Source organism: Miniopterus natalensis, chromosome 9 (assembly GCF_054644295.1).
Source record: "Miniopterus natalensis isolate mMinNat1 chromosome 9, mMinNat1.hap1, whole genome shotgun sequence".
Taxonomy (NCBI): Eukaryota; Metazoa; Chordata; class Mammalia; order Chiroptera; family Miniopteridae; genus Miniopterus; species Miniopterus natalensis.
Window position 1 is genome coordinate 68555015 of NC_142089.1, and position 26123 is coordinate 68581137.

At 39.7% G+C, this 26123-nt stretch overlaps 1 protein-coding gene across 1 annotated transcript; it reads left to right on the forward strand.

Moving 5' to 3' along the window:
• The first annotated feature begins 1366 nt into the window (after positions 1–1366).
• MCUR1 (mitochondrial calcium uniporter regulator 1) lies at positions 1367–25837 on the forward strand. The gene is made up of 10 exons (XM_087820635.1): positions 1367–1878; positions 9486–9605; positions 12879–12982; positions 13507–13608; positions 14511–14552; positions 15364–15435; positions 19143–19196; positions 21260–21374; positions 22204–22263; positions 24959–25837. Exons 1-9 carry the CDS (start codon positions 1452–1454, stop codon positions 22257–22259), a joined length of 1092 nt encoding a protein of 363 aa, XP_087676761.1. The 5' UTR covers positions 1367–1451; the 3' UTR covers positions 22260–22263; positions 24959–25837.
• The last annotated feature ends 286 nt before the right edge of the window (positions 25838–26123 follow it).

The following is a 26123-nucleotide window of genomic DNA, read 5'->3' on the forward strand; positions in this document are numbered from 1 at the left end:
TGGAATTATCAGTCTTCAACATTTCAATGTATAAAAATGAAAAGTCCGCATGTTCCAACATAAATATTTAATATTTTGGATTATTCCCTTAGGTTAAACTTTCAGAGTTGAGGACCTGAGCAAAATTTATGAACAGGAAAGGCTGTTGATACATATTCCTAAATTGCTTTCCCTCCTAGTTCTATAAATGTATAATTCCATCTAACCTTTTATGAAGGTGTCTACTTGCACCTTAATATTTTTAGAGAGATTCGCTTTTAAAAAAATCATTTGATTTTTTAAAAAAAACATGTCTATTGATTTCCGAGAGAGGAAGGGAGAGGGAGAGGGAGAGAAAAACGTCAATGATGAGTCATTAATCAGCTGCCTCCTGCATGGCCCCCACTGGGGATCGAGCCCACAACCCCAGCATGTGCCCTGACCGGGAATCGAAACTCCATCTCCTGTATCATAGGTCTATGCTCAACTATTGAGCCACGCCTGCTGGGCAATATTTTTAATTCTTTATCATTTGATAGCCACTCACATCTCTTCCACAACCGTATGCACTCTCCTCTGTCTTACCAGCAGTTTGTCCTGCTCCATGGCTCATAACACATTCTTCTTCCATCACGTACACATACGCGGGGTGTATAAGGAAATAACTTCTGGAGGACAAGAACAATCTCATTTTTCTTTATCTCCTAGCCTAGTGCTTTGTGGGTGTCATCCGTTCATTCAAGGAGCATCTATTTAGGTCTCACAGTGGACCAGTAGCTGAGACAGGCTGCAAGAGGCATTCAAATGTTCACTGAACAGACCACCACTAGTTTCAGGTATCCTTCTATTGTCCAGGTCTCAGTCAACATTCACACCCCGCCTTTTAAATTTCCAGACTGAGACTTTCTCCTTTCTATGGTGCACTAATCCGGAAACAAAAACTCTGAAAATTTAGCCTTTAAATGTATTGACTATGTACAGGTCCTGCCGTTGGCCCTGTTAATAATTCCTTACAATGCGCGCGAGGGCCATCCTCTGGGGGACTTCGGCCAGGGGTAGTAAAATCGAGGGCAGCCCGGGGTGCAAGGACTTTCCACAAAGTCTGAAGGGCGCCAGGGCCATCAATTTCTCCGCGGGGACAGCCGGAGTAATGAATATGCAAATCGCGGCGGCGCCGCTCACTCCAGTTCCGGGAGGGCGCTCAGCCCCGGCCGCTCCGCCCGGTTCCCGGGCCGAGCGGGTCGGGACTCGCACCTCTCGCGGAGACAGAGGCGAGCCCCGCCCCCGCCCCGCCGCCCCGCCCCGCCCCGCCCCGCCCCGCGCGCGCGCGCCCGGGGCCCCGCCCACCCGGCTGAAAGGGCCGCGGCGAAGCTGCGCCTCCTCCTGCCGTCGGATTCGGGCCGGAGCCGCGCGTGACCGGCGCCGCGCGCGAGCGCCATGAGCGCGCGCCCGGGCCGCTGACAGCCTCCGGGATGGACTGTGGCTCCATCTCGGGAGAGGGGCCAAAGCGCTCGTCACACCGCCGGCGGTTTCTGCTCTTCTTGCTCGCCGGCCGCTGCGGAAGCCCGGGCGGCCACGGCGTCCCTGCGCGCCGCTGCCTGTCCGCGCTCCCCGAGGGTCTAGAGGCGCTGGGCGCCCGGGTGCCGGCCGTCCGCGCTGCGTCACGTGCCTCCGCGCTGTTCCTCCTGGTGCCGGTGCCCTCCCCGCGCCCGGCCGCCGCCGCCCCGCGCCGGCCCCTGGGAGACTGGGAGCGCCCGCGCCTGGGGGCCTCGGCTCGGGCAGCCGGGCGCTGCTGCGCGTGGAGGTGCCCTGCCGGCCTCACCCCGGGCGTCGCCTGCGCCGCCGGCCCCCTCCACCTGTGCGGTGGCGGGGTGCCCGCCCTCGCTTCCTGGAGGAGAGGTAGGGTCCGGCGCTCGGAGGAGAGGGGGCTCGCCTCGCGGGGCCGGGGCAGCGGGCAGGGAACGAGCTTTCGCTTTTACCTCCCCGGGGGAAGGCCGGGATACCCAGAGGTCGGGTCACTTGAGGTCGCCAAGCTCCTCCTAGCGTGGGGACGAAGACCTGGCTGGCCCCGCCCTTCTGGTCTGCGGAATCGTGGGCTTGGCTGGCTGCAGGACCTGAGCTACCGGGAATGCGGGCGCAAGGGTTTCGGCGCAGAATTGGAATGGGCGGCCGGGAGGGTGGCGCGTGCGGGACAGGGAGCTTGTGCGCGCCCTTGTGCGGAGCTCCCACGTGGGCGCTGTTTTGCCAGGTGCTCAAGGCTTGCAAGCTTGAGAAGTGTAGCTCTGGGAAGTTAAAGAATTGCTTTGCAATTTAATTTTATACTCTTAGGGATTAGTGAATTCATTCATTAAGCACTAGTTCCTACTCTGTGCCTGGCACTTTCCAAGATATTTGGAATCTATCAGTTAACAAAACCTTCCTTCTTAGAGCTTAATTCTAGCAGAGGAGATGATACACATAAATGTTTAAATAGAGATATAATTTTTGTATACATATACAGTTTATATATGTGTAATCTGATAAATGCTATACAAAAAAATAAAGGTAGTAAGGGTTAGCAAGTGAGGTGGGCCTCCAGTTAGGAATTTATAATAGAGTCCTCAGAATAGGTTTCATTGAGAAGGTGGCATTTGACTAAATACTTGAAGGGGGCAAGAGCACTCACTGCCCTACATGAGATTAAGGAAATCTAAACAGGCTCAATTTACTAGGTAGCAAATTGTTGATTAAAATGTCATCATTTTGGGTAATGTTTATTAGCAAACTTGGCAAAAATATCACTTTGGGAGTCTATACTTTTCCATCAGTAGCCATCAGTAACCACTCTGGTAGTCTTTTTTTCTTTCTTTCTCTCAACAGAAATGCCCAGTAAATGTTGGCCTCATCTAAAATTTAAGAATACCTTTCGCTGGGAGAGAAACTGATAGGTAGAGAACAAAGTGAACAAAGCTTTACATACAGAGCCTGGGGAATGAGTAGTGAGTGAACTCTGTCAGTGTCTGCAGTAATTGTGAGTTAGAGATGGCTTTGAACTTTATTTCTGTACTTTGCCTTTTGGTGCTCTTTTTTGACAAACTGGAAACTTGTGATTTATTTTCTTCTCATAACTCCAAGATTATGGGGCAAAGGAGAGTTCTTTTTCATCAGTTTCCTGATGTTGTAGCAAAGTGGTGATGCTGGATTCATCTCAAATGATGTCATTCCTCAGAGTGTTGATGGATTCATAAATTTGGGGAAACACAGCCAAGACAATTAAGGAATCATGTGTGCCCATCAACCATCAGCAAATGAGAGTTTTGTTCCTTTGCCTTCAGCCTAGTGCCGAAAGTTCTAAGTAGGGTTACTTAAACTTAAGGATGTTATATATAGGAAATATTTACTTGGTTCCCTCCTCTGGCCAACGCTAACTTGGGCTTCTTTTGTAAGTATGTTTTCAATATCCTTTTGATATACTGAAGGCCCCCCCAAAGGAGGATTTCATATTATACTTTAACATAGCTCAGTTTACTGGCTTCCTGGTTATAAGTAGGGATTTTGTTGTCAAAATAAAAGAGGAAAAGTGAGTCAGAGGTGTTCTGAATGTCAGAGTGTTGCTGCATCCTCAGGCGTTACCCTTTGACAGAAAGCAAACTGGCGTTCGCCGTCTGTCAGCAGGGGTTGGAGGGCCAACTGGAAAGCGGCCAGCCCTTTTCTCCACTTCCCAGATGACAATATTTCTTTGAAATAAGCTTGCAATTGAAATAAATTTCGATAATTTTTTTGGGGGGGGAGGAATAGGCAGTATCTAAATTGGAATTAGCTCTTGCTTAGAAAGTAGACGTGATGCTCTTTTTTGTTTTAAATCACATGAATGATTATTTGATTATTAGAAACAAGGAATTTGGGACTAATCTTATCACTCTTCATAAGCCAATACTAGACTCAAATGTTTCCGAGCTCCCTAACCCATGGCACAGTCCTGCACAGTTCTAAGATGGGTGGAGTGGCCTGTAGAGAGCCCCTTGAGAGCTCTTTCATTCATTCATTCATTCATTCACTCACCACCAATGTTTTTAGAACTAAGTCTATTCTGTGTCAGATGTTCAGGGTCTTTTCTCATGGAGGCCAATTTTTGTCCCAGGACTGGAGACAAAGAATGAAAGAGGTACTCGTTTATGTGAAAAAGGAAGACCATAGGTGAAGAGCGACACTTGCTCATGTGATTTATGTGAGCATGAAATAATATGTGCCTCCCTCAGCACAGTATCTGTCACCTAATAATTGGTGATACTTATTATTTTTCCAGTTACTCTGGCTTCTGAACATGCTCCTAGGCCCTGTCCCCACACATGGCAGACACTCAGCCGCCATGCCTAGACATTATGACTCTACCCCCTAATCATAAGTGGCTGGGCTCAGCAGGGCCTCTCAGAGGTCAAGAGGCTGGCTGTGCCCACTAACTGGCAGTGTGACCTTGGGCAAGTATCTCTACCTCTCTGAGCCTTATTTTCCTTGTATGGAAAAATAGGGTCATAATAGACCTTCATCCCCCATAGAATTGAGCTGAGAATCAAATGAGTTACTGCATTAACAGCACTTAGCCCAGTGTGGAGCACATGGTAAGCACCTTTAGATATTAACTCTTTATGTTACTATTGATCCATGTGACTACAAGTTTTATTTCAATGTCTGTTGTATACCAAGCAGTGTTCTAAGTGCTGCAGGTATGTGGTGAACAAAACCAGGCACACCCTGACCTTGCAGAGCTTAGGTTCCAGGGGGAGAAGGCAAACAATAAACAAGTATAATATCCTGTAGGGAGCAGTGCAATGGAGCATTAAAGCAGGGTGGGGTCTGTGGTACAGATGATCAAGAAAAGGGTAACATCAAGCTGTTCACTGAATGTTTTGGGTTCTCCTTCCGACCTTTGTGACTTGCGTTGGCCAATGAAATGTGAATAGAAGTGGTAGGTTTCACTTCTGAGTGGAACTGCAGAGGTACTGTGTGATTCTTCACATCCCTTTAAAAAGAAAAAAAGGAATGAAAAAAGAGGTACTCATTTATCATAAGTGGCTGGGCTCAGCAGGGCCTCTCAGAGGTCAAGAGGCTGGCTGTGCCCACTAACTGGCAGTGTGACCTTGGGCAAGTGTCTCTACCTCTCTGAGCCTTATTTTCCTTGTATGGAAAAATAGGGTACTTATGTAAAAAGAATACGATAGGTTAAGAGGAGAAAGGTTTGGATCTCAGATTTTCCTTCTAGACAGTCTCATGATCCAGATCTTAGAAATCATACAACTGAATTTTTGTTTTTAATATATTTTAGCCTGCATTATGCCAGGCCCTCTGCTTGATGCTAACAATCCAAAAATGAGTAAGATTGGCTGCTCTTGGGGATTGTGGACTAATAGATGGTACAGATATGGAAGTAATATAGCAATTGCTGTGATAGAGCTATCTGTACTGGGCTGAGAACACAGATAAGGGAGCAATAAAGGCTGCTCCCTGACCTGGGTGTAGTTGGCAGAGAGAACCATAAATTGTATAACCAAAACCAGAACATAATGAGTGCTTAGGAAGTTGTCAAGTTAAATGAAGTGGGGTAAAGAGGATGCTTAAAGTTTACCAACTGAGAAAGGGGCGCAAACCTAGCTTAAGGATGGAATACCGAAATATGAAAGAAAGTTCAGTAAACAGACTAGCTTAGAAAGAAAGCTGAAAAGGTAAGTGTGGGCCAAATTGGAACAGGCTTTGTATGCCTTGCCAAGGACTTAATAGTATAGGCTAGCGATTCTTTGAATCTAAGGCCCCATTTTTAAACCATTAAACACATGCACAGACAGTAGTTGTTGTGTTTTATATTTTGTCAGCCTGCAAGAGATTATTGGATCTCTTGATCTTACTTGATGCTGACTTTGACCACAGCAACTCTACTCTTCCTAAGTAGCCAGTAAGTTGGGAACCATTACTCTAGGCTTACAGAGAAGAACCAGGTCTGTGGGGTCCTGTCCATGGCATCCTTTTGCTTACTTTGCAGTTTCTTTTAGAGTGTGTAGGGGTGAAGGATTGAGAATAGGAGTTGATTAGCTGAAGTATCTTTCTGGTCATTTAGGAGACCTACTGGGAAAACCTTTGAACTTTGAGTTAGTAGATGACTGTTATCTCTTCTACCATTCTTCTGCAACACCTGGCACCATTGAAAAGTAAGGACAAATACATAGCAAGATTTGCATATAGCTATGTTTATTACATTTAAATGGAAGGGTTTTATTTTATGTTGTCCATCTCTGTTTTTTCCCTTTGCTATCAAAATGTCTTTTTTTAGTATGATTGTAATAGTAAGGAGCTATTATGTTTAAATATCCTTTCTTGACAAAATTATAAATTGACACTGCAATTGTTCCATTTAAAAAAGAAATTGTGGTTCACGAAATACAAAAGCCAGGAGACCATTACTATGCTACGTCCTTCAAATAAGCACTTTGAAATAAGTTTACAAAATGGGTTGGCTCTTTGATTAAATGCACAGAAACTTATAAAAATGGCAATATACAAATTATTAGAACTCATCTCTCCAAAAATGGGCTTTTGCAAAGACATCACAAGGGAAAAAAAATAACAGATCAGTATCTCTTATCAATAAGGACACAAAAATCCTCAAAAAAAAAAATACTAGCAAACCAAATCTTGCAATACATAAAAAGGAGTATATACCATGACTAGATGGGATTTTGTCCCAGGAATACTGGGTTCATTTAACATCTGAAAATCAGTTTATGTAATGCAGCATGTTAACAAAATAAAGGGGGAAAAAATCACATGATCATCTCAAAAGACAAAGAAGGAATTTGACAAAATTCAACACCCCTTCATGATTTAAAATAAACACACTTGAGAAATTAGGACTAGAAGGGAACTTCCTCACCTGATAAAGGGCATCTGTGAAAAACCCACGGCTAACATATTTAATGGCAAAAGACAGAATGTTTTCCCTCTAAGGTCAGGAGCAAGGATGTCTGCTCTCATCATTCCATTCAACATTGTACTAGAAGCTTTAACCGGGGCAGTTAGTCAAGAAAATGGAAAAGCATCCAGGCTGAAAAGGAAGAAGTGAAACCATCATTGTTCACAGATAATGGCCTTATGCTTAGAAAACTAAGGAATTCAGTAAAAAACTATTGGAGCTAATAAGTTTAGCAGGATACAAGATCAATATACAAAATATATTTTTAAAAATACAAAAATCAGTTTTATTTCTATACACGAGCAATGAACAATTTGAAAAATCTACAAAAGAATTCCCTTTATAGTAGCATCAAAAAGAATAAAATACTTAGGGATAAATTTAACAAAAGAGCATAAAATTTATACTCTGAAACCTACATAACATTATTTAAGAAATTAAAGACCTAAATAAATGGAAAGACATTCCATGTTCATGGATTGGAAGACTTTAATCTTGTTAAGATGGCAGTACTCCCCCAAATTTATCTACAGATTTAACACAATTTCTATCACCCTAAAATTCATATGGAAATGCAAGGGACTCAGAATAGCCAGAAACAATCTTGAAAAAGAACAGAGTTGGGGGATTCACTTCCTGATGTTGAAACTTACTACATAGTAATCAAGAAAATGTGGCACTGGCATAAGAACAGACATATAGATCAGTGGGAATAGAATGGGAGACCCAGAGACTAACACTTATATTATAGTACATTGACTTTTGACCAGAGTCACAAGACAATTTAAGGGAAAAAGAGTTCTGGGACAGCTGCACACCTACATTGTTGAAAAGAATGAAGCTGAACTATCACAACATATACAAAAATTAATTCAGATGGATCAAAGACCTAAATGTAAGCTAAAATTGTAAAATAATTAGAAGAAAGCATAGGCGTAAATCTTTGTGTACTTTGAATTAGCTAATAGTTTCTTAGATGTGACACCAAAAGCACAAGGAACAAAAGAAAAAAATAAATTGAGTTTCATTAAAATTGAAAACTTTTGTGCTTCATAAAGCACTATCAAGAAAGTGAAAGATAACTCATAGAACAGGAGAAAATATTTGAAATCATATGTATAATACAGAACTTGTATGTGAAATATAGGGTGTCCCAAGAAAATGTATGTGCACTTCGAATGATTATAAAGTCAGTGTTTATTAACATACAGTTCATTTTCAAATTTTAAAAGAATCTACAGAAATGAATAATTTTCTTTGTCAATGTCTGTTTTCAAACTGATAACCATTCTGGTCCTGGCACTGCTGATAATGCGAAGCAATGGAATTGCAAACATCAAGAATCATTTTGTTCAGTATTTGTGTGCCCTCAGTTTGTCGACTGTTACCAGTTTTGTACCCTAAACTTTATCTTTTATGTATCCCCATAATAAAAAGTCTAGTGGCACTTTAGGATACATTTTCTTTGTTCAAAGCTTAGTCTGGCTTCACCCATTATTTCAAATCAATTAAACCCAAAAAGGAATGAAAATTAAGTGAGTTATCAGCTGTTATATATAGGGTGTCCCATTTTTGTGTAAGAGTTCTTACACAAAGAACTCTTACAACTCTGCAATAAAAAGATAACCCAATTTTTTTAAATAGGCAAAGGGTCTGCATAGAACTGTCTCCAAAGAAGATACACAAATGTCCAATAAGCACATTGAAAGATGCTCAACATCATTAGCCATTAGGGAAATGCAAATCAAAACTACGATGAGATGGCACTTTACACCCACTGAGATGATTATAATAAAAAAGTTAATACCAAGTGTTGAAGATGTGGAGAAATCGGAACCCTTATACATAATTGTTGGGACTGTAACAGGGCGCAGCCACTTTGGAAAGCAGCCTGAGATAACCTTATTAGTGTTTAACGTAAAGTTACCATATGGTGCAGCAGTTCCACAACTGGGTATGTACCCAGGAGAACTGAAAACGTTTACACAAAAACTTATACACAAATGTTCATAGCCGCATTATTCATAAAAGCCAAGAAGGAAACAACTCACTGCCCTTCAACTAATGAATAGGTTAATAAAATGGGAATAGTTATACAATGGACTAGTATTTGGCAATACAAAGAAATTTGGTACTGACACATACTACGAGGTGGGTGAACCTTGAAAACACCATGCTAGGTGAAAAACCAGTTACAGAATACCACATATCTTACGATTCTATTCATGGGCAGTGTCCAGAATAGGCAATCCATAGAGACAGAAAGTAGATCAGTAGGTTGCCTGGGAGTGGGGGTGTAGGGAGTTTGGGTATGGGATTTCTTTTGGGGGTGATAGCAGGGTTCTAAAGTCGATTGTGGAGATGCTTGCTCAACTCTAAATATAATAAAAACAATCAAATTGTATACTTGAAATGGATGAGTGGTATAGTGTGTGAATTATAGCTCAAAGCTGTTGTGAAAAACAAAAACAGACTTTTGAGGTATGCTTGATTTTTATTCACGTTGCTGAGTCGCTTTTGTTTACCGTTAGGTCTTGTTTGAACTTTATTGTCCTTTCCATTCTAGAGCTAAGCCTCTCTGCTGGGTGCCTGCAGCTGGAGCGCAAGCAACCAGGTTTCACCTCTTCTGGGAGTAGGAAGCTCTACTTTGACACCCATGCCTTAGTGTGTTTACTGGAAGAAAATGGTAATCCTTTCTCATGGGTCACTCACTGTCATGGAAGAACACAATAAATTATTACTTTTCTTATGATTTCATCTAATTTCTCATATTTCTCTCTGACTTTTAAGCCTGCAGGTAACCTTTTGGTCAGTTTCCATTTTTTAAGTCCGCATTTTTTGTTGAGGGACATTTTTGCTTCATCAGTATGTTAGAAATTTTTCTCACACATTTTGTCTAAGGGAAGCATATTCTTTTAACATCACTCTGGAAATACAGTGCTAAAGATAAAAATTTAGACACAAGTCAGCAAAACTCAGGAGTGGTTCTCATGATGACTATATGAAGCACAAAAGTGGTAGCTTTATTACTGTGCATCTTGTGTGCTTTTATGAAATTAAAATGTTGCTGAGCAGCAATTATTGATAATATCAACACGTTGTGTTCTTTTAAAAAAATATTCAAACTAACATTTTCCCTTATTGCTATTGCATGCATTAATACAAAGGATTGCTCTGACATAGCTGACATTTGTTGAAAGTGTACTTAGTGTATAGGTAACATTCTCATGTTTAACTTTATGTAGACAAATACACCAATTATAATTCTCTATACTGTGACACACATATTTTCAAAATCAGAATTTCACGTATCATAGATTATGCCTTGGAAATAAATACATGTGCTTTTACTTCATTGTATAGTCATTTATCGAGTTGTGCATGATCATACCTGATAAGCTGCCCTCTGTAGATGTACTAAACATGCCCAGGTCAAGGTGATGGAGTGAATTCTGTGCTCTTCTGGGGAGTTAGAAGCTCTGGGTCAAGCTGTGCTTGGTTGTGGCCTAGGCAGGCCTTTCATCCTCAGATTCCATTTCCTCATTGGTAGCCTGGGCATAATAAGAATTCCAAAGAGCCTTCTGAATATTAAATGAAATAATGTACTTGAATGCACTTTGGAAAAACTGTCAAATGCTATATAACAATTTTTTACAAGCTTTCCTTGTCAAACTTGAAATAATAGGCCCTTTTCACCGAAAACTTCTTTCATTGGCCAAAAAGAAAAGTGTAAGTGAGAAGAGGACCATCTAAAATTATCTTGATAAGCAGAAGTCTTCCTACTTTTCTTCCTTCTTTCTTCTTCTTTTTGTGGGTAGCGGGGTTGAACTGTGTGTTTGTATTCAAAATAACCAATTTTAAAAAGATATTAGAGACAATGGGGGCATTTCAGCATACACTAGGTGTTTGCTGATGTTAAGGGAGCATCATTAATTTTGTTAAGTGTAACAATGGCAAGGTAGATGGCCACCAATCCTTCCAACAAGAGGTGGAATTTATTCCCTCTTACACTCTGAAAATTTATTGTTTCTTTGTTTATTTAGACAAAAAATTGTTTAAAATATGATATTTTGGTATATGTACTTTCTACTTTTCTTGGTTTCAAACCTTGGCCCATGAATATTTACATATTTCAAGACCAGTGATGTGAGGACCCCACTGAAGTATGTGTAGGGTGTGAAGATGCTGAGATCAATGATGAACGTGTAAGTTGTCTGGGTCAGGGTAAGGCCAGGAAGAACCCTTCTAGGAGTATTCCCTCCTTTACCCTTTTTTCCTTCAGTTATGTCTCCTGATTAATGGAACTTCCTATATGTCTATAATCTAACTAACCCTGATGTATCTTGTTCTCTCATGCCTACAAAAAAAAATAATTTCTATCTGGTAACTCACCAGGTTTTCAGGCGTCTGCTTTTCAGTATCCCCTTCACTTTCCACAGGTGCTTATTAAATTGTAAGGCTTTGGAGTTCATTTGTTTTTTATTATCAGCATTAAGTCTTCTAGTCTATTTTTCTTTTCTTCTTAATTGCCAAATCTCATTCTGTTTAACTATGAACTTTTCTTAAAATTATAAAAATTGGGAAAGACAGGTTCATTTTCAAAAAATTAGGAAGACAGAAAAGAAACATGAAAAACTGTTCTGAATCCCAGTGTCCCAGGGCTAACCAACATCAACATTTTGGTGGGTAACCTTTTGGGTGATTTTTCTGGATGTGCATGACCTACATGTTGAAAATTAAAGGATTTTGAATGACGTGAAGAAAGTAGGTCTTCGAAGGTCTTTTTTGTCGCCTTTTAAGTTTGTGCCTTGTTTTTTTAATTATAGTCTCATCTAGATTGTGTCAGCTATAACTTTATTCAAACAAATGTGCCATTAATTAATTACAAGAATCAATAGATCTTCTGAAATTCTTATAGAAATTTAATAGAAAGAATTACTTTTCAGGGACTTGATTTTAAGCATTTTATTAGAATTTGCAATGTGAAATACAAATTACTATCTATAGTTATTAAAAACAATTATACTGCCAAGTTGAATCTTTATATAATTCAATTCAGCATCATTTCTTGAATACCAAAGAATTTTTTTTCTCCAGTTTGGGCCCCTATCACTAGTAACTGAAGAGAATTGTGGAGGAAAAATGAAAGAACTGATTTTAACAATGGCTGTCTTTGCACGTTAAATGAACTAACAGCTAAGTTATTTCCAGCCCAGCTGGGTGTGTCTCAACAGTTGAGCATGGACCTAGGATCCAGGAGATCACATTTCGATTCCAGATGAAGGCACATGCCTAGGTTGTGAGCTTGATCCCCAGTAGGGGGCGTGCGGGAGGCAGCCGATCAATGACTCCCTCATCATTGATGTTTCTGTCTTCTCTCCCTTTCCTTTCCTCTCTCTCTCAAATCAATAAAGATATATTTTTAAAAAAAAATTATTTCCATAGTCAGTAATTTGACCGATTTATACTGGATATAAAATAAATGAACTTAAGTAAATTATTTTTTGCTAGTATATACATTTTAAAATTAAGGAAGTCATACCCATTAAAGAAAATAAAAATTATCTAGAATCTTTGTTAAATCACAGAAGTGATAAATTATATCTATAGTATTGAGTCTTGCTTTTTTTCACTTGACCTTGCATGGCAGGCATCCCCTATGTTATTAGACATTCTCTGAAAGCATGATTTTTAACAGCTAGGAAGGACATTAGAGAGCAGTTAGCCCGACCGCTCATTTTACATGAGGAAACAGACTCAGACGTATCAAACTTGTCCAGACATGTCATAGCCTGTGACTGTAATCTCATCCTCCTGCCACAGGCTTGCCCCCTGCTTGAATTCAGACATTCACCTTAATGTGTAAGTTTTCTCCCTTTCTATGAAGGACTTTTTTTTGTTTGTTTTGTTTTGACAACTGGAGTCTCCTGAGTGTGACTGTCTTCGTGTGTTTGCTTAGGGTTTACCACTCAACAAGCAGAAATCATTGTATCTGCATTGGTCAAGATCACGGAGGCCAACATGGATATCGTCTACAAAGACATGGTCACCAAGATGCAACAGGTTAGCTTTGTCAAGGCACTTTTGCAAATTTGAAACCTAAAGGGAAGATGTCATTTGTAATATGTATTTTTGGATAATGTTCTATTGAAAAGCAAATAGTTAATTTTAACCATAGTTGAGAGGCAAATTATTACAGAGGCGTAAAAAGTATTTATTCAAAGCTGTTTAGTGAACCCTTATAGAGTCTCCATGCTTGAAACTCACTATGCTTGAAAAGTCTGTATGCTTGAAAACCGTTTCAGTGCACCGTATTTTAATGAATGGAGATGTGGCCAGAATTATAGCGGTGTGTTTTTGAGCCACTGATCCTCAGACTGCCACCCTCTTAACAGTGATTCACTTAATGATACTGGACTTGAGATTTTGTTGTTTCCCTTTGCTCGTCTTGGAATACACGGTGGCCTTGCTGAACCTCTTCTTGTGTCCACACTCTCCCAGTTCCTCGTTAAGATGATACGAGGTAGCAACCACAGGAGGTGTACTTCCTCCACAAGACTAAATTATATGTTTTGTTTTCCTTCTAGGAGATCACACTTCAGCAAATAATGTCTCAGATTGCTAATGTGAAAAAAGATATGATCATTTTGGAGAAGAGTGAATTTTCAACCCTCAGAGCAGAAAATGAGGTAAAACTATCCTTATAAACTTATCCTTATAAAATGCTTTATGTTCAGACATTGAGGTACAATATACATGCACGAAAGTGCACACCTCGATGAATCTTCACAAAGTGTACACTACCAGTCAGATCAAGAAGTAGCACATGACCAGCACCCAGATGTCCAGCTTACGCCCCTTTCTGGTCACTTGTCCCAAAGAGGTGACCACTGTCTTGGGTTCTGTCGCCATTGACTAGTTTTGCCTATTCTAGAACTTGAACTGATGGGATCATCAGTAGCTTCTTGTGAATTCTTTTCCATTGCCTATGGTATCGTAAGAATATGTCACATTATTCTACTGTGATGCATATTAGAACAGTTTCCAGTGTTTGGTTACTATGAATAAATGCAGCTGTAAAGTAGCCCTTAGTTTCTTAAGTGTGACATAGGATCAGCGTTTAAATAAATGCTGTCTTTGCCTCTTCCTTGTGTTTTCAGTCCTACTAGAGTCCCACAAAGAAAGTTCATTTATTACCTGTTTGTTAGTCTTCTTGCAAGAACCCTAGCAAAGATTCTTTGTTGTGCTGGAGAAAGAGAAAGTCTGAAACTCTCAGAGTTGTCCTTAAAGTCAGCTGTTTGAAGGCATTTAGTTAAAAGAAAAGTTAAATGAGGTATTAAAGAAAGCAAGATCTCTGAAGGCAAATGTGTATGTTAAAAAAAAATAAAATTGTACCATGCTGGCATGACAGGTACTTCTCCCACGGAGACTATTCAGTTAAGGTTGTATTCTGAATGTAGCCAACTTCACGCGAATGAGGGAAGACCTTGTACATAAATACGTGCTCTAATATTAGTTTATTACCACATTTTATTTTTCTTCTAACTTTCTAAACGTATCCTTGACTTGTTTCTTTTTAATGTGTTTTTAGAAAGTAAAACTTGAACTACATCAGTTAAAACAACAAATAATGGTAAGATCCTCATTCCTGTTTGCTTGCTTGTTTATAATTACCTAAGCTTAATAATAAATATGTCAGAAATATTTTATATGTTCTTAAAAACTAAATTCTATGTTAAATGTTTGTGTAATGTGCCTCAAAAGTACACATTAGAAGATTTAGCTAAAAACACAGCCAATGATTGAATTACTGATATAACCAAATTCATTAAGAAAATTGTGTTCTAGGAGGAATTAAGTCATTTTTAAATAAAAAATTCTCTAAGGTAGCCACCTAGAACCCTGATATTCTCTTAGAAGAGACTGTCTTTAGAAAATTACATGTGATTTAAAATGCTTAGCACTGTGCCAGTTGTTTGATTTTTTTAAGTGGTAAGGACATTGATGTGAAAGAAGAAAAAGTTTTGATGAGTGTCAGAAAGAAGGCTTTATTTAAACAAGAATGTAATATTTTACTTCTTTAAGTCCATCTCTGCTTTCCAGAGTTGCCCAAGAAAGAGCTTTAATCGTAAATTCCACAAGGATATTATCTTGGGAATCTTGAGGTTAAAAGCAACAGTGACTCACTCTGGGCTAATTTAAGCATAAAAGGGAATTATTTTTGTGGATAACTGGGAAGTCCCAAGACAGGGCTGACTCCAGACATGGATTGGCCAGAGTCTCCCCAATCACTGTCCCCAGCTCTGTGAGCCCCTGCCCTGCCCCCTCCCTGAGCTGGGCCCTAACCTAGAAGCAGTGGAGGCAGCTTTCCCAGGCTTCACACACTCAGCGGGTTTGGAATTCTTACTTTGGATTTCTTTCTTTCTTGTTTGCCCTCCTACTAGGATGAAGTGGTCAAAGTCCGAACAGATACCAAATTAGACTTCAATCTAGAAAAGAGCAGAGTAAAAGAATTGGTATGTTCCTTTATTAAAAAATAGAGCGTGAGTTAAATTCTTCGCAGGATGGAATGCTTGGTCGAGTCTGAGTTGATAGACGGTTCACAAGTACTGTTAAATACCTGCATATCATTGTTAGACACAGTTTTTTTCTTTAATTATATTTTGAATTAGAGCTTAAATTTGATGCTTTCATAAGTAACATTAAAATTAAAATCTTGCCTTGGCTGGTGTGACTCGGTTGGTTGGAGCATCAGGCAGGGTGCATGCAGGAGGCAACTGATTGACTTGACGTTTCTTTCTCTCCCCCCTCCCAACCCTCCCTTTTTCTAAGAAACCAAAAAAAAATTATTTTTTAAATTAAAATCTTGATCAAATAAGTTTGAATCTTTTTTTGTTTCAAAGATACTAAATTATGTATCATTTAGACATTAATAAAGAAGTTGAACTTAGTCTTGATCTATTTCATACTGACTTAAACTTGCACAGGTCCTGATTTTACAAAAGTTAAGTTGATTTTCTGACTTGAATAATACTAAATTATTAATATTAATATTCTATACTGAAATTCAAGATTTAAAAAAATATTTCCCTATTTTTCTTAGAGAAATCTTAATGACTTTACTGCACTGTTTTGAAATGCAGATTCTAAATGAGTAATTTATGTTATATTGAAACTTTTCATTAGGAAACGTAGTGCTGCACATTTGTTACCAAAAAGATACCACAAAATGGGGCCGTGCACGGGACCTAAGAGAAATGGAAATGCAGCCGTGTTGCCCTTGCTCCTTCAAAGATAATGATGTAAATGCAATATTTTTTCCCTCAGAGTTTTCACAGTAACCCTGCTGTTTTTTAATTGAGATATAATTGACATATATTAGTTTCAGGTATACAACATAATGATTTGGTATTTGTATATATTGCAAAATGATCAACACAATAAGTCCAGTTAATATCCATCACTGTATTACATAGTTAAGAAATTTTTTCTGTTATAAGAACTTTCAAGATTTACTCTCTTCTGAACTTCCTAATATACAGTACAGTATATTAACTACAGTTGCCATGTGGCACATTACATCCCCAGGACTTATTCATTTTTAACTGCAAATTATACCTTTTGACCCACTTCATGCACTTTGCTCACCCTCATCCCTCACCTCGGGCCACCATCAGTGTGTTCTCAGTATCTGTGAGCTCCCCAGGATTTGGGGTTTTTTTCAGATTCCACATATAAGTGAGATCATACAGTATTTGTCTGTCTGTCTGACTTATATCACTTAGCATAATGCTCCCAAGGTTCATCCAGGTTGTCACAATGGCAGTATTTCCTTCTTTTTTATGGTAGGATACTATTTCATTTGAGATATATACTGTGTATATCTCAAATTTTCTCTATCCATTCATCCATCAGTGGACTCAGGCTGCTTTCATGCCTTGGCTATTAGAAATGTTGCGATGAACATGGGGTGCAGTAAGTTGTATGTTTTAATCTTTATGTGTTGGGTTGCCTCTGATTTGTCTTCTGATCCCATCTATCTTCTTATTCAAGCTTTATTTAAATTTGATGACATTCAGTAGATACCTTTTTTATTCTTAGCATAATGAGAAATAAGTATATAAAGCATTTTTCACTAATACAGAACTGGATACACGTGCAGACACCGAGTACTCACAGTTGTTCATTGTCTTCTCATTTTGCACTATTTGCTTTTAACCAAAATGTGCTATGATGATGATTGAAACGCAAACAAGTACTTCGCTATATTTGGGAACTGCCTCTGGACTTAAGAGTTAAGCTGAATTTTTTTGTGCCAAATAATTATTATGTTCATGTTACCTATCTTTCTAGTCTTAAAATGCTTTTCAACCATGAAGATTAAGTCACCTCGTATCACTAAAATATTTAGTGATCACTAGCATATGACTAGTATCTAGAGGAGGAGAAACTCTTTTGGTTAACTTTGCCTTTATGGTTTGTGTACTTAGCAAAATTCTGAATTCACTTTTTAAAAAATTATTTATTGATTGATTTTAAGAGAGAAAAGAAGGGGGAGAGACAGAAAGAAACATCGATTTGCTGTTCCACTTAGTCATGCATCATTGGTTAATTCTTGTATGTGCCCTGACTGGGGATCAAACCTGCCACCTTGGCATATGGGGACATGCTCTAACCAACTGAGCTACCTGACCAAAGCTGAATTCACTTGACTTAAGAAGATGCCTGTTGTTAACCAAGCTGGGGAGACGTATACCTAGAAGATTGGGAAATATGGGATGTGAGCTTGGATTAAAGCCAGTGAGTTTATGTGATTTACTGACCTAGCTGAGAAGGTGTTCTTGGTAATCCTAAACTTAGATTATTCTGAAGTTCAGGACAGTAGCATATGATTATGCAGCTAGTATGTATTTAACATGCATTGATGAAGGTGAGTTATTTGACCCTCACATTCCCTTATTTAATAAAGTTGTAATATTGTGCCAATTACATTACCTATGGTGATATTTACAGCCAGTTTCAAAAGTAGTATGACCTATAAACTGTTTTGGGACGCAGGGAGATGGAACTTATTTTAAAATTCATGGCAATATCAAGATGCAGGCTTTTCTTTTCTGTTGTGGCTGAATCAATACTGACTTACTGAAGGCCAGTTTAAAGGTGTGAAGAAAATCCAGTTTTCCCTTGCCCTCTGGTGGTGATCCGGTGCATAGCTTTCTCCTGGTCGAAGCCCTGACATTTAGAACAGAGATGAGTGTTCTTTGGTCCTATGACTGATCCTTAGGTGGGGGTTGGGGCCTTCTGCTGCTGTTTTTTAATTTACAAGCAGTGCTATTTTTATGTAGACCCAGGGGGAAATTTTATAGCTAGAAAGTTTCGAGATACCTCAAAAGCATTAATTCTTTCCCCCTATAACAATATTAGTTTAGTGAAAAAATTTTAATTCTTCACTTAAATTATAGATTCCCATTTGTTCAATTAAATCCTAATGCCCACTACTAAGGAGAGATGTCTGATTTGGGTTTTAATGTCAGCAAAGTTGCATTAAATCTTTGCACAGACATTATAGCCAAAGGCAAGATACCGTTTAAAATCTGGGTAGAACTGGTTAGTAATTTTAGTAACACTGGATTGTGACTCTGCCAAGTGGATCGGTTTGCGTGTTTGTTTTAAATTAAATGTGATGATATAGTATATTTCTTGTATGTACATTGTTTTATAATCACAAGGCAACATCTATGTCACAGAATAATATTCCTTGAGACCATTCTTTCCCATCTTTATATCTTTCCTATGTTGTGTCTAAGTTTCAAGTTTTGTTTGTAGTTGTGATGGGATAGCTACTAAGTGGAATTATTTCCCACTTTTTCACTCTCTCCTGTCAAAGCCAAAAAGCGTGTGACTCAACGTCCATCTAACTTGGTCCTGGAGAGTGCCAGTATGATAGTGGGAGAGCCATCTCAGTGAGGAGATAAAGCAGGGAAACATAGCGGAGAGAGGGGTGAAGGCTGACAAAAGGGAAGCCAGATACTGGAGCGATGGGCGAGTGCAAACAAGAGGCCTCAAACAGAACTAACGGCGAGGGCCAAGCGGGCTCCTCTGACCCCCAGGCAGTTGCTGGGGCTACCTATTCTTGGAAGTAGTGAGACCAGGATATTTAAGACACTAGAGATGGAGGGGAGGAAGGAATGCGAATCTGACCTGTGTGCTGTGTTCGTTTCAGTATTCGTTAAACGAGAGGAAGCTGCTGGAAATGAGGACGGAGATGGTGGCGTTGGTAAGAAATGGGACGGACTCTTCTTGGTCGTTTTACTCACCTCTGCTTCGTCCCGTGCACGGCTGCTGCTGTTTACAGCGATGTGTCCTAGGAAAATAGGTGCAGGGTTAGTGTCAGGGGTTTTTAAATTGTGGTAAAATACACATAAACATGACCACTTTAACCATTAAGTGTATAGTTTGGTGTCATTAGGTACATTCACATTATGTGACCATCACTACCGCCCAGCTACAGAACTGTCTTCATCTTGTAAAACTGAAATTCTCCCTATTATACAATAACTCCCCCAGCCCCTGGCAACCACCATTCTACTTTCCATCTGTGACTACTCTAGGTACCTCATCTAAGTGGAATCATATGGTATTTTTCCTTTTGTGACTGGCTTATTTTCAGTTAGCATAATGTCCTCAAGGTTCATCCATGTTGTAGCATGTGTCAGAATTCCTTTTTTTTTTTAATTTCAGAGAGAGGAAGGGAGAGGGAAAGAGAGATGGAAACATCAATGATGAGAGTCATTGATCAGCTGCCTCCTGCACACCCCCTGCTGGGGATCGAGACCGAAGTCCAGGTATGTGCCCTGACCGGGAATCGAACCAAGATCTCCTGGATCCTAGGTCGACACTCAGCCACTGAGCCATGCCAGCCGGGCAGAGTTCCCCTCCTTTTTAAAGCTGAACGACATTCCATTGGACGAGCATACCACATTTTGATGACACTATCTCTGAATGGTTGGGTTGCTTCCACCTAGTGGCTGTTGTGAATAATGGCGTGAACGTGGGGATACAAATACCTGTTGGAGTCCCTGTTTTCAATTATTTTTAGTGTACACTTGGAAGTGGAGTATTGTAGGATTTTTTTACACTTAACCACAATACTTGATTATCTTAATAAAAGTTTAAATCTCAGTGATTGAAGAATAGTAAGGAATGGACATAGATTTTTAAATTATGTTTTTTAACTTATGGCATGCATTTACTTCTTTCCCATCCTGTATCACCTGGGACCTCTGAAACCTATGAGACTTCCATGAGAGAATATTGCAGTATTTCTCTGAAATACTTTTCTGTTCATCAGGTGTTTATTTTCTTATCCGTTACCTGATTGGTTAGCCATAGGGAACTACTTACTTGCCCTAGAATTTTTAGTGAAGCATTCCCAGTTCTTTGATGCATTAATGGATATGACAACCCCGTTATAATGTCAGCAAAACTCACCACCCTTTGGGGGTAATTATATACCTAGTTTAACTGTGTTATATTTGGGAAAGAACACAGAATAGGCCTTTGGTATAGCCAAGCCTCATAATAATAAAACTTGGTGTTTGAACCATAAAAGAAGAAAACTTTTTAAAATGTGAACAGAGCCTGGCTGGCATGAATCAGCGGTTGAGCATCAACCTATGATCCAGGAGATCACAGTTCGATTCCCGGTCAGGGCACATGCCCGGGTTGCAGGCTCGATCCCCAGTAGGGGGGCGTGCAGGAGGCAGCTGATCAATGACTCATCAATGAAATTTCTATCTCTCCCTCTCCTTTCCTCTCTCTAAAATCAATAAAGACATTTTTTTTTTTAAATGTGAATAGAAACAATGTCAAGGCAAGCATTGTTGCTTTTAGGTTATCTAAGATCTTGTTCATTTTTTTAAAGCATTTTTGTATACTTTTCATTAAGGGGAATTTAGAAGAATGGGACATACTTATTGCCATTGAGAACAGACTGGCTTCATAGTGTTAGCCTTAGTCGTGGGGCAATCTATAACGTACAAAAGCTTTTTTACAAAGATTACCACATTGGATTCTCTAAACAGCCTGTGTGGAGGCAGGGCTAATGGCATTTTTTTTTTCCTTTTTCAAACAGAAGGCAACAGGCCTAAATATATTTAAGGCCCTAACCAACGCAACATAGCATGAGGATAGTAGAACTAAGACTCAAGCCCAAGTCTCCCTAACCTTACCCCAATTCCCCTTGACCGTACACTTTTGGGAAGGAACTCTCAGGACTGATAGCAGTGGGAACAGTATATCCCAAGTGATATAATGCTGCGAATCTCTTTGTTTTACAAGCACGCCCAGCAAGACCGGGCCGTCACCCAGACAGACAGAAAGATAGACACTGAGGTCGCTGGCCTCAAAACCATGCTCGAGTCGCACAAGCTTGATAATATTAAATATTTAGCAGGTAAGCTGTTTTGTATCTAGGTGGTTAAAACACGCTGAAAATAAAATTAATAAAATTTATAAAATAAGTCAGACATATTTGCATTTCATTGATTCTAACACATGTTTTCATATTTTAATATCTTTGAATTAGCAAGCATCTTATAATTTCCAATAGAGTATTACTGTACTATAATTGGCAGTTTTTTTTGAGAAGTAAATAAAATGATGTACTTTATAGCTGACGGAATCTTAAATTTGATAAGGTACTATCATTGAACTATAGTCATTTTAAAAAATTTTAAGAGAAATTCAAGATGGAATATTTGACGGGTAGAATGAGAAGCTTTAAGTTGTGATCTTTCTGCTTGAATTGTTGACCCTCCTCATAAAAGGTTATTTGCAATTTTTGAGCCAAAAGAGGGAATAAAGATTCATGTACCAAAACAATTTGCCATTATTTTAACTCAAGTTTAGTATTTTGTGTTAATATTTTAAAGGTACAATTGTATTAAGTGAAATTTTGCTTGTAAGTTAAAGACTGTGTCCTGTATAGTACATACACATATGCTTTGTGACCACAGACTTTTTGTGATTCCAAACTCTTATTGAAAAGTGTCCATGAATATTGGATACATCTGTACTTTGAAGTTGATGTCAAGGTGTGGGGTTTTTTTTATGGGCAGGTGTTTCATGGAATGTGGCACATCAGTGAACAAGTTTCTTAGTGGTTTTTTTTCCCCGCCTTGGTGGATAGGTGGATAAGTGCCTATGTTTTCTTAATAAAAAGATGTTCCCTCAAGTAACTGTTAATATAACTAATACTGTGCTCAATTATTTTTTTCTTCCAGGGTCTGTCTTTACGTGCCTAACAGTAGCTCTGGGATTTTATCGCCTGTGGATATAATAAAGTGTGTATTTAAAGAGATCTCTATTGTTTTGCCTTAAGAACACCAGTTGTTCTGCTTCCCCCCCCCCCATTCCAACTTTTAAGGCCAATTTTTATTTAATGCATATTATTTATTTTATGCAAATTATGGACCTGTAACCAAGGCAGAGAAGTCAGGAATTTCATAATTGCTCCTTTTGTCGTTTCCGTGTGGTTGACTTTATAACGCTGAGTGGTAGTGGACAGAACATGGAAGACTCTGCTCAGCTGCATCAGTGAACTTGACCTAGCCTGTGGGACATACCAACAGTAAATATTTGTATAACTGTACAATTGTAAATCTTTTGTCACACAGAGGATTTGGGGTCTTCCTTTAAAAGGCACATTGGCTTTACTGAGTGCTGCAGAGTCACTGAAGTAAACCACGAGCACCACGTCCCCTTCACCTCCTGCCCCGCCCTCAGCCTCAGTATCCCCAAGTTAGAGCACTGCTTCAGCCCCCCTCGCTGTGCTGGGGTTCAGCTCCAGGTGGCCACTGCTTCAGCTCCCTTCACTGTGCTATGGTTCAGCTCCAGGTGGCCACTGCTTCAGCTCTCCTTGGTCAGTATGTTAATGATGCCACTGTACTTTGCGTCCAAAGGAGGCTTTTTTCTTTTAATTTCCACTGTCTTAGTAAGTTACTGTTAACAGTTATTTTTCATGTGCCTTGCAGCTAGAAAACTTGTTGCCTAATGAAGTGTTGTAATTGTAATGAGGACTCTGTTACCTCTAGGTTTCCCTCCCTCACTCCTTCCCTCCCTCCCTCACTCTCACTTGGCCTTTCCCCTCCCTCATGATTTGAGAGCCATAATAATATTCCATGTGTGCCATTGCCTGCCTAGAAGACTTGCTGATTCTTGGCATGGATGCCTCCTTCAGCTTGTGGGATGGGGTCTGCTTCCTTCTGGTCTTCTGCCTTTTATACAAGGGAGGCAGTCTGTTTTCCTTCTGTAGCTACATCTGGATATTTAGATAGGGTGTGCACTTTTTCGAGACGTCTTTAATGAACATGCCTTTGCCCGTTACAAGCTTAGATCGTAGGCTTTCAAAATTAGAGAACTGTCACGCCAGGTATCATCTGAATTTAGGTTGATTTCTTTGGTTACTAAAGGCATTCTCATACCTACCTTACCTCTATATTTAAAACAAATTCCTAGATACAGTGGGGGTTATTTTGGAAAAGCACCTGATCTTATTTGAATGACTGGCACGTAGGAGAAAGTAAGCATTTTAGAAATAATGACATTTACAGGACCTTTTCTGTCTTTCTCCGTATGCACACGTGTACATAACCTGGTGCAGTGGAGAAACCACGTAGACCGCCTGATCAGACTGGTAGAATAAATACCCATTGTCACTGTTCCAGCCACACTGGCCAAGAAAAGTTACCTTTTATCCCAGGGATGTCATTTCTAAACTTCGGAAAGTGTAAGTTGTTGCTTGTTTTGAAAACATTTGTGTAGCACAGAGATTCTGAATTCCAGATCAGTATGAAAATCAAGTACTTTTGCATTAGTGGTAATAGCTTCGAAGTGAATCATAACTTCATCTTTTTCAACTGGGTCCAGAGTGACCTTAACTGCTTCTAAAATATTTTACCCGTATGTTCTCCCCCTCTCAGAGAAGGGTCCCCAGAAACTGCACATTTAGCAGTTGCCTTAAGTATTAACCACTTAAGTAAATGACACCCATTAAGACCACACTTGCAACTACTTAATGTAGCTATCGCTTTGGTTAGTAGAGCTTAGAGAAAGGGCCTGGAGTGCAGACACTCCTCCAAAATAAAGAACACCCAGGGGAGAAAGTACTGTATGTGAGCAAACAAACACTAACTGGTCCAGGTTAAAGACAGTGAAGTGACCCTATATCCTGATAGAATGTTCGTAAAGTAACATTCAGCGGGATGACATCCTTTCATCTGCCAAAAGTACTCCAAATGACATTTCTACTGGTGATAGTGGGCTGCATCAGTCCGTCACTTGATTTGGGCCATTGATTTTGCTGCAGAGTCCTTCGCAGTACAGAACAGCCTTTCCCCTCCGCCTTGGGAACGGTGAGCTCTCCTTCCATGCTCACGTGGAGATTCGGAGGCTTCTGGACCATGTTGCCTTTATTTAGTCAAATGTATCCTACTTGGAAAGCACATGAGCCAGGAATGCAAGTGGCCCCTTCCCACTGCTGGCGCAGACATCTGAACAGTGTAAGCGTGCCGTGACCGGACACTGTGACAACTTCCTGAGCCCGCTTGGCTTGGGAGCACTCGGATCACTAGGAAATTAAGCATCAGCCCTCGGAAGGGGGAAGATGTCTGGCAGAGCTTTCAGAAAACCTGTGTCTAGCCCATGGGGAAATTACAGCTAGATCCTGAAAGCATACCTCTCTAGGCACAGGGGCCCGAGGAGCCTGAAGTGGAGCGTCACATGGACAGAAACTTTGTATTTCCCTTTCATGCACTCATCACTCCATTTTTAAGGCTTCCTCTGCATTCCTACTTTCTTCTCTCCCCTCCCTTGCCCTTTATCTTTTTGAAAGAGCTGAACTCCAGTTCCTCTTCTTTCCTGCCCCATTAATAAGCAAAACCTGTTTGTGTGTACAGTTCTTACAGAAAACACGAAATTTTGGTTTTCTAGCTTAATATCTGACAGAGCTAAATCTGAATATTCATTTTTTCCCTTAAGAATGCCAGGTACTTCAGCTGAGAAGTCACAGATTCGAGAAGAAAGGCCTGATGACTCAAACCAGACCTCTTGCTGGAATTTGTTTCTGAACACTTTAAAAAACCAAACTCCTGAGCCTCCTTGAAGAGGACCCTGACTGGATTGTCTGGGGCTCAGCTTGTACTTTTCCCCTCGTGGCTCCACTTAGTGACATGATCCCTCCTGTGCTCTGGTTTCCTCCGCTCCGGCCTCTCTGCTGTCAGTTAACCGTGTGGGCATTAGCACGCATTTCTCTCCGCCACCCTAATTGTGCTATGTTCTGAGAATTTTGGCCTCATTTCTGAACATATACCATACAGATGGTACTGGAGAACTCATGTCTAGAAAACTTTGATTTACGTTTACCAAATTTGTTGTGATTTTTACTAAAGCAAAAACATGTTAACCAGAAATAATTTATTCTTTATGTATATAAAATGTTTGAGAATCTTTAGCCTGTTATTGGAATTTTATTTGGAAAATATCTTTCTACAGATTTACCCTTATGTTCCTCTGATTATAACCCAAATAATTTCTTAATCCTTTCATTACTTATGCAAATATTCAGTTATGCAAATAATCAGTTCTAATATGTCTAATACGATACATTAGAGTGGGTATAAAATTTTTATTTAAAATATTTAATTCTCTCTATGTGACTAATACACTTTTCTATTTGTTCAAATTGAAAATGAAAACTGAACAACTTCTGCCTACACTGTATTTCAACTGTTATTCCCTCCAGTTGTATATAACACTGGTGTATTATAAGAATCTAGTACCTAAAAATTTGAATTTATATAAAAGATAAATTTGAAAGTAATTATTTGATTTACAAAATAAATTTTTTATTTTTCAAAATTCTTTTAGCATGTGTGTGTAAAATACTTGTTTGAGGGGAAGACGGGTATATACACAAGTTTTTAAAAACAGCTGAGGATACAGATTGCAAATGATAGGAACCTAAATCATGCCAGCTCTAGCAAAAGGCAGTGGATTTTTGGCTTATGTGATCCAAGTTCAGGAAGAGCGAAACCAAAACACCGTCACCTCTCTGCACCTCTTACTACTTTTTCTCCAGGTGGGCCCAGTTCTCTGAGGCCACCTCTGAGCCAGAGACAGCCAGCAGGTGCCCCTCCAGCCTCTG

Coding starts and splice junctions, on each gene's coding strand:
- MCUR1 (XM_087820635.1), top strand. CDS start 1,452: ATGGACTGTGGCTCCATCTCGGGAGAGGGGCCAAAGCGCTCGTCACAC. Junction 14,553..15,363: donor AGTTAAAACAACAAATAATG/GTAAGATCCTCA, acceptor CCCTCCTACTAG/GATGAAGTGGTCAAAGTCCG. Junction 21,375..22,203: donor TAATATTAAATATTTAGCAG/GTAAGCTGTTTT, acceptor TTTTTCTTCCAG/GGTCTGTCTTTACGTGCCTA.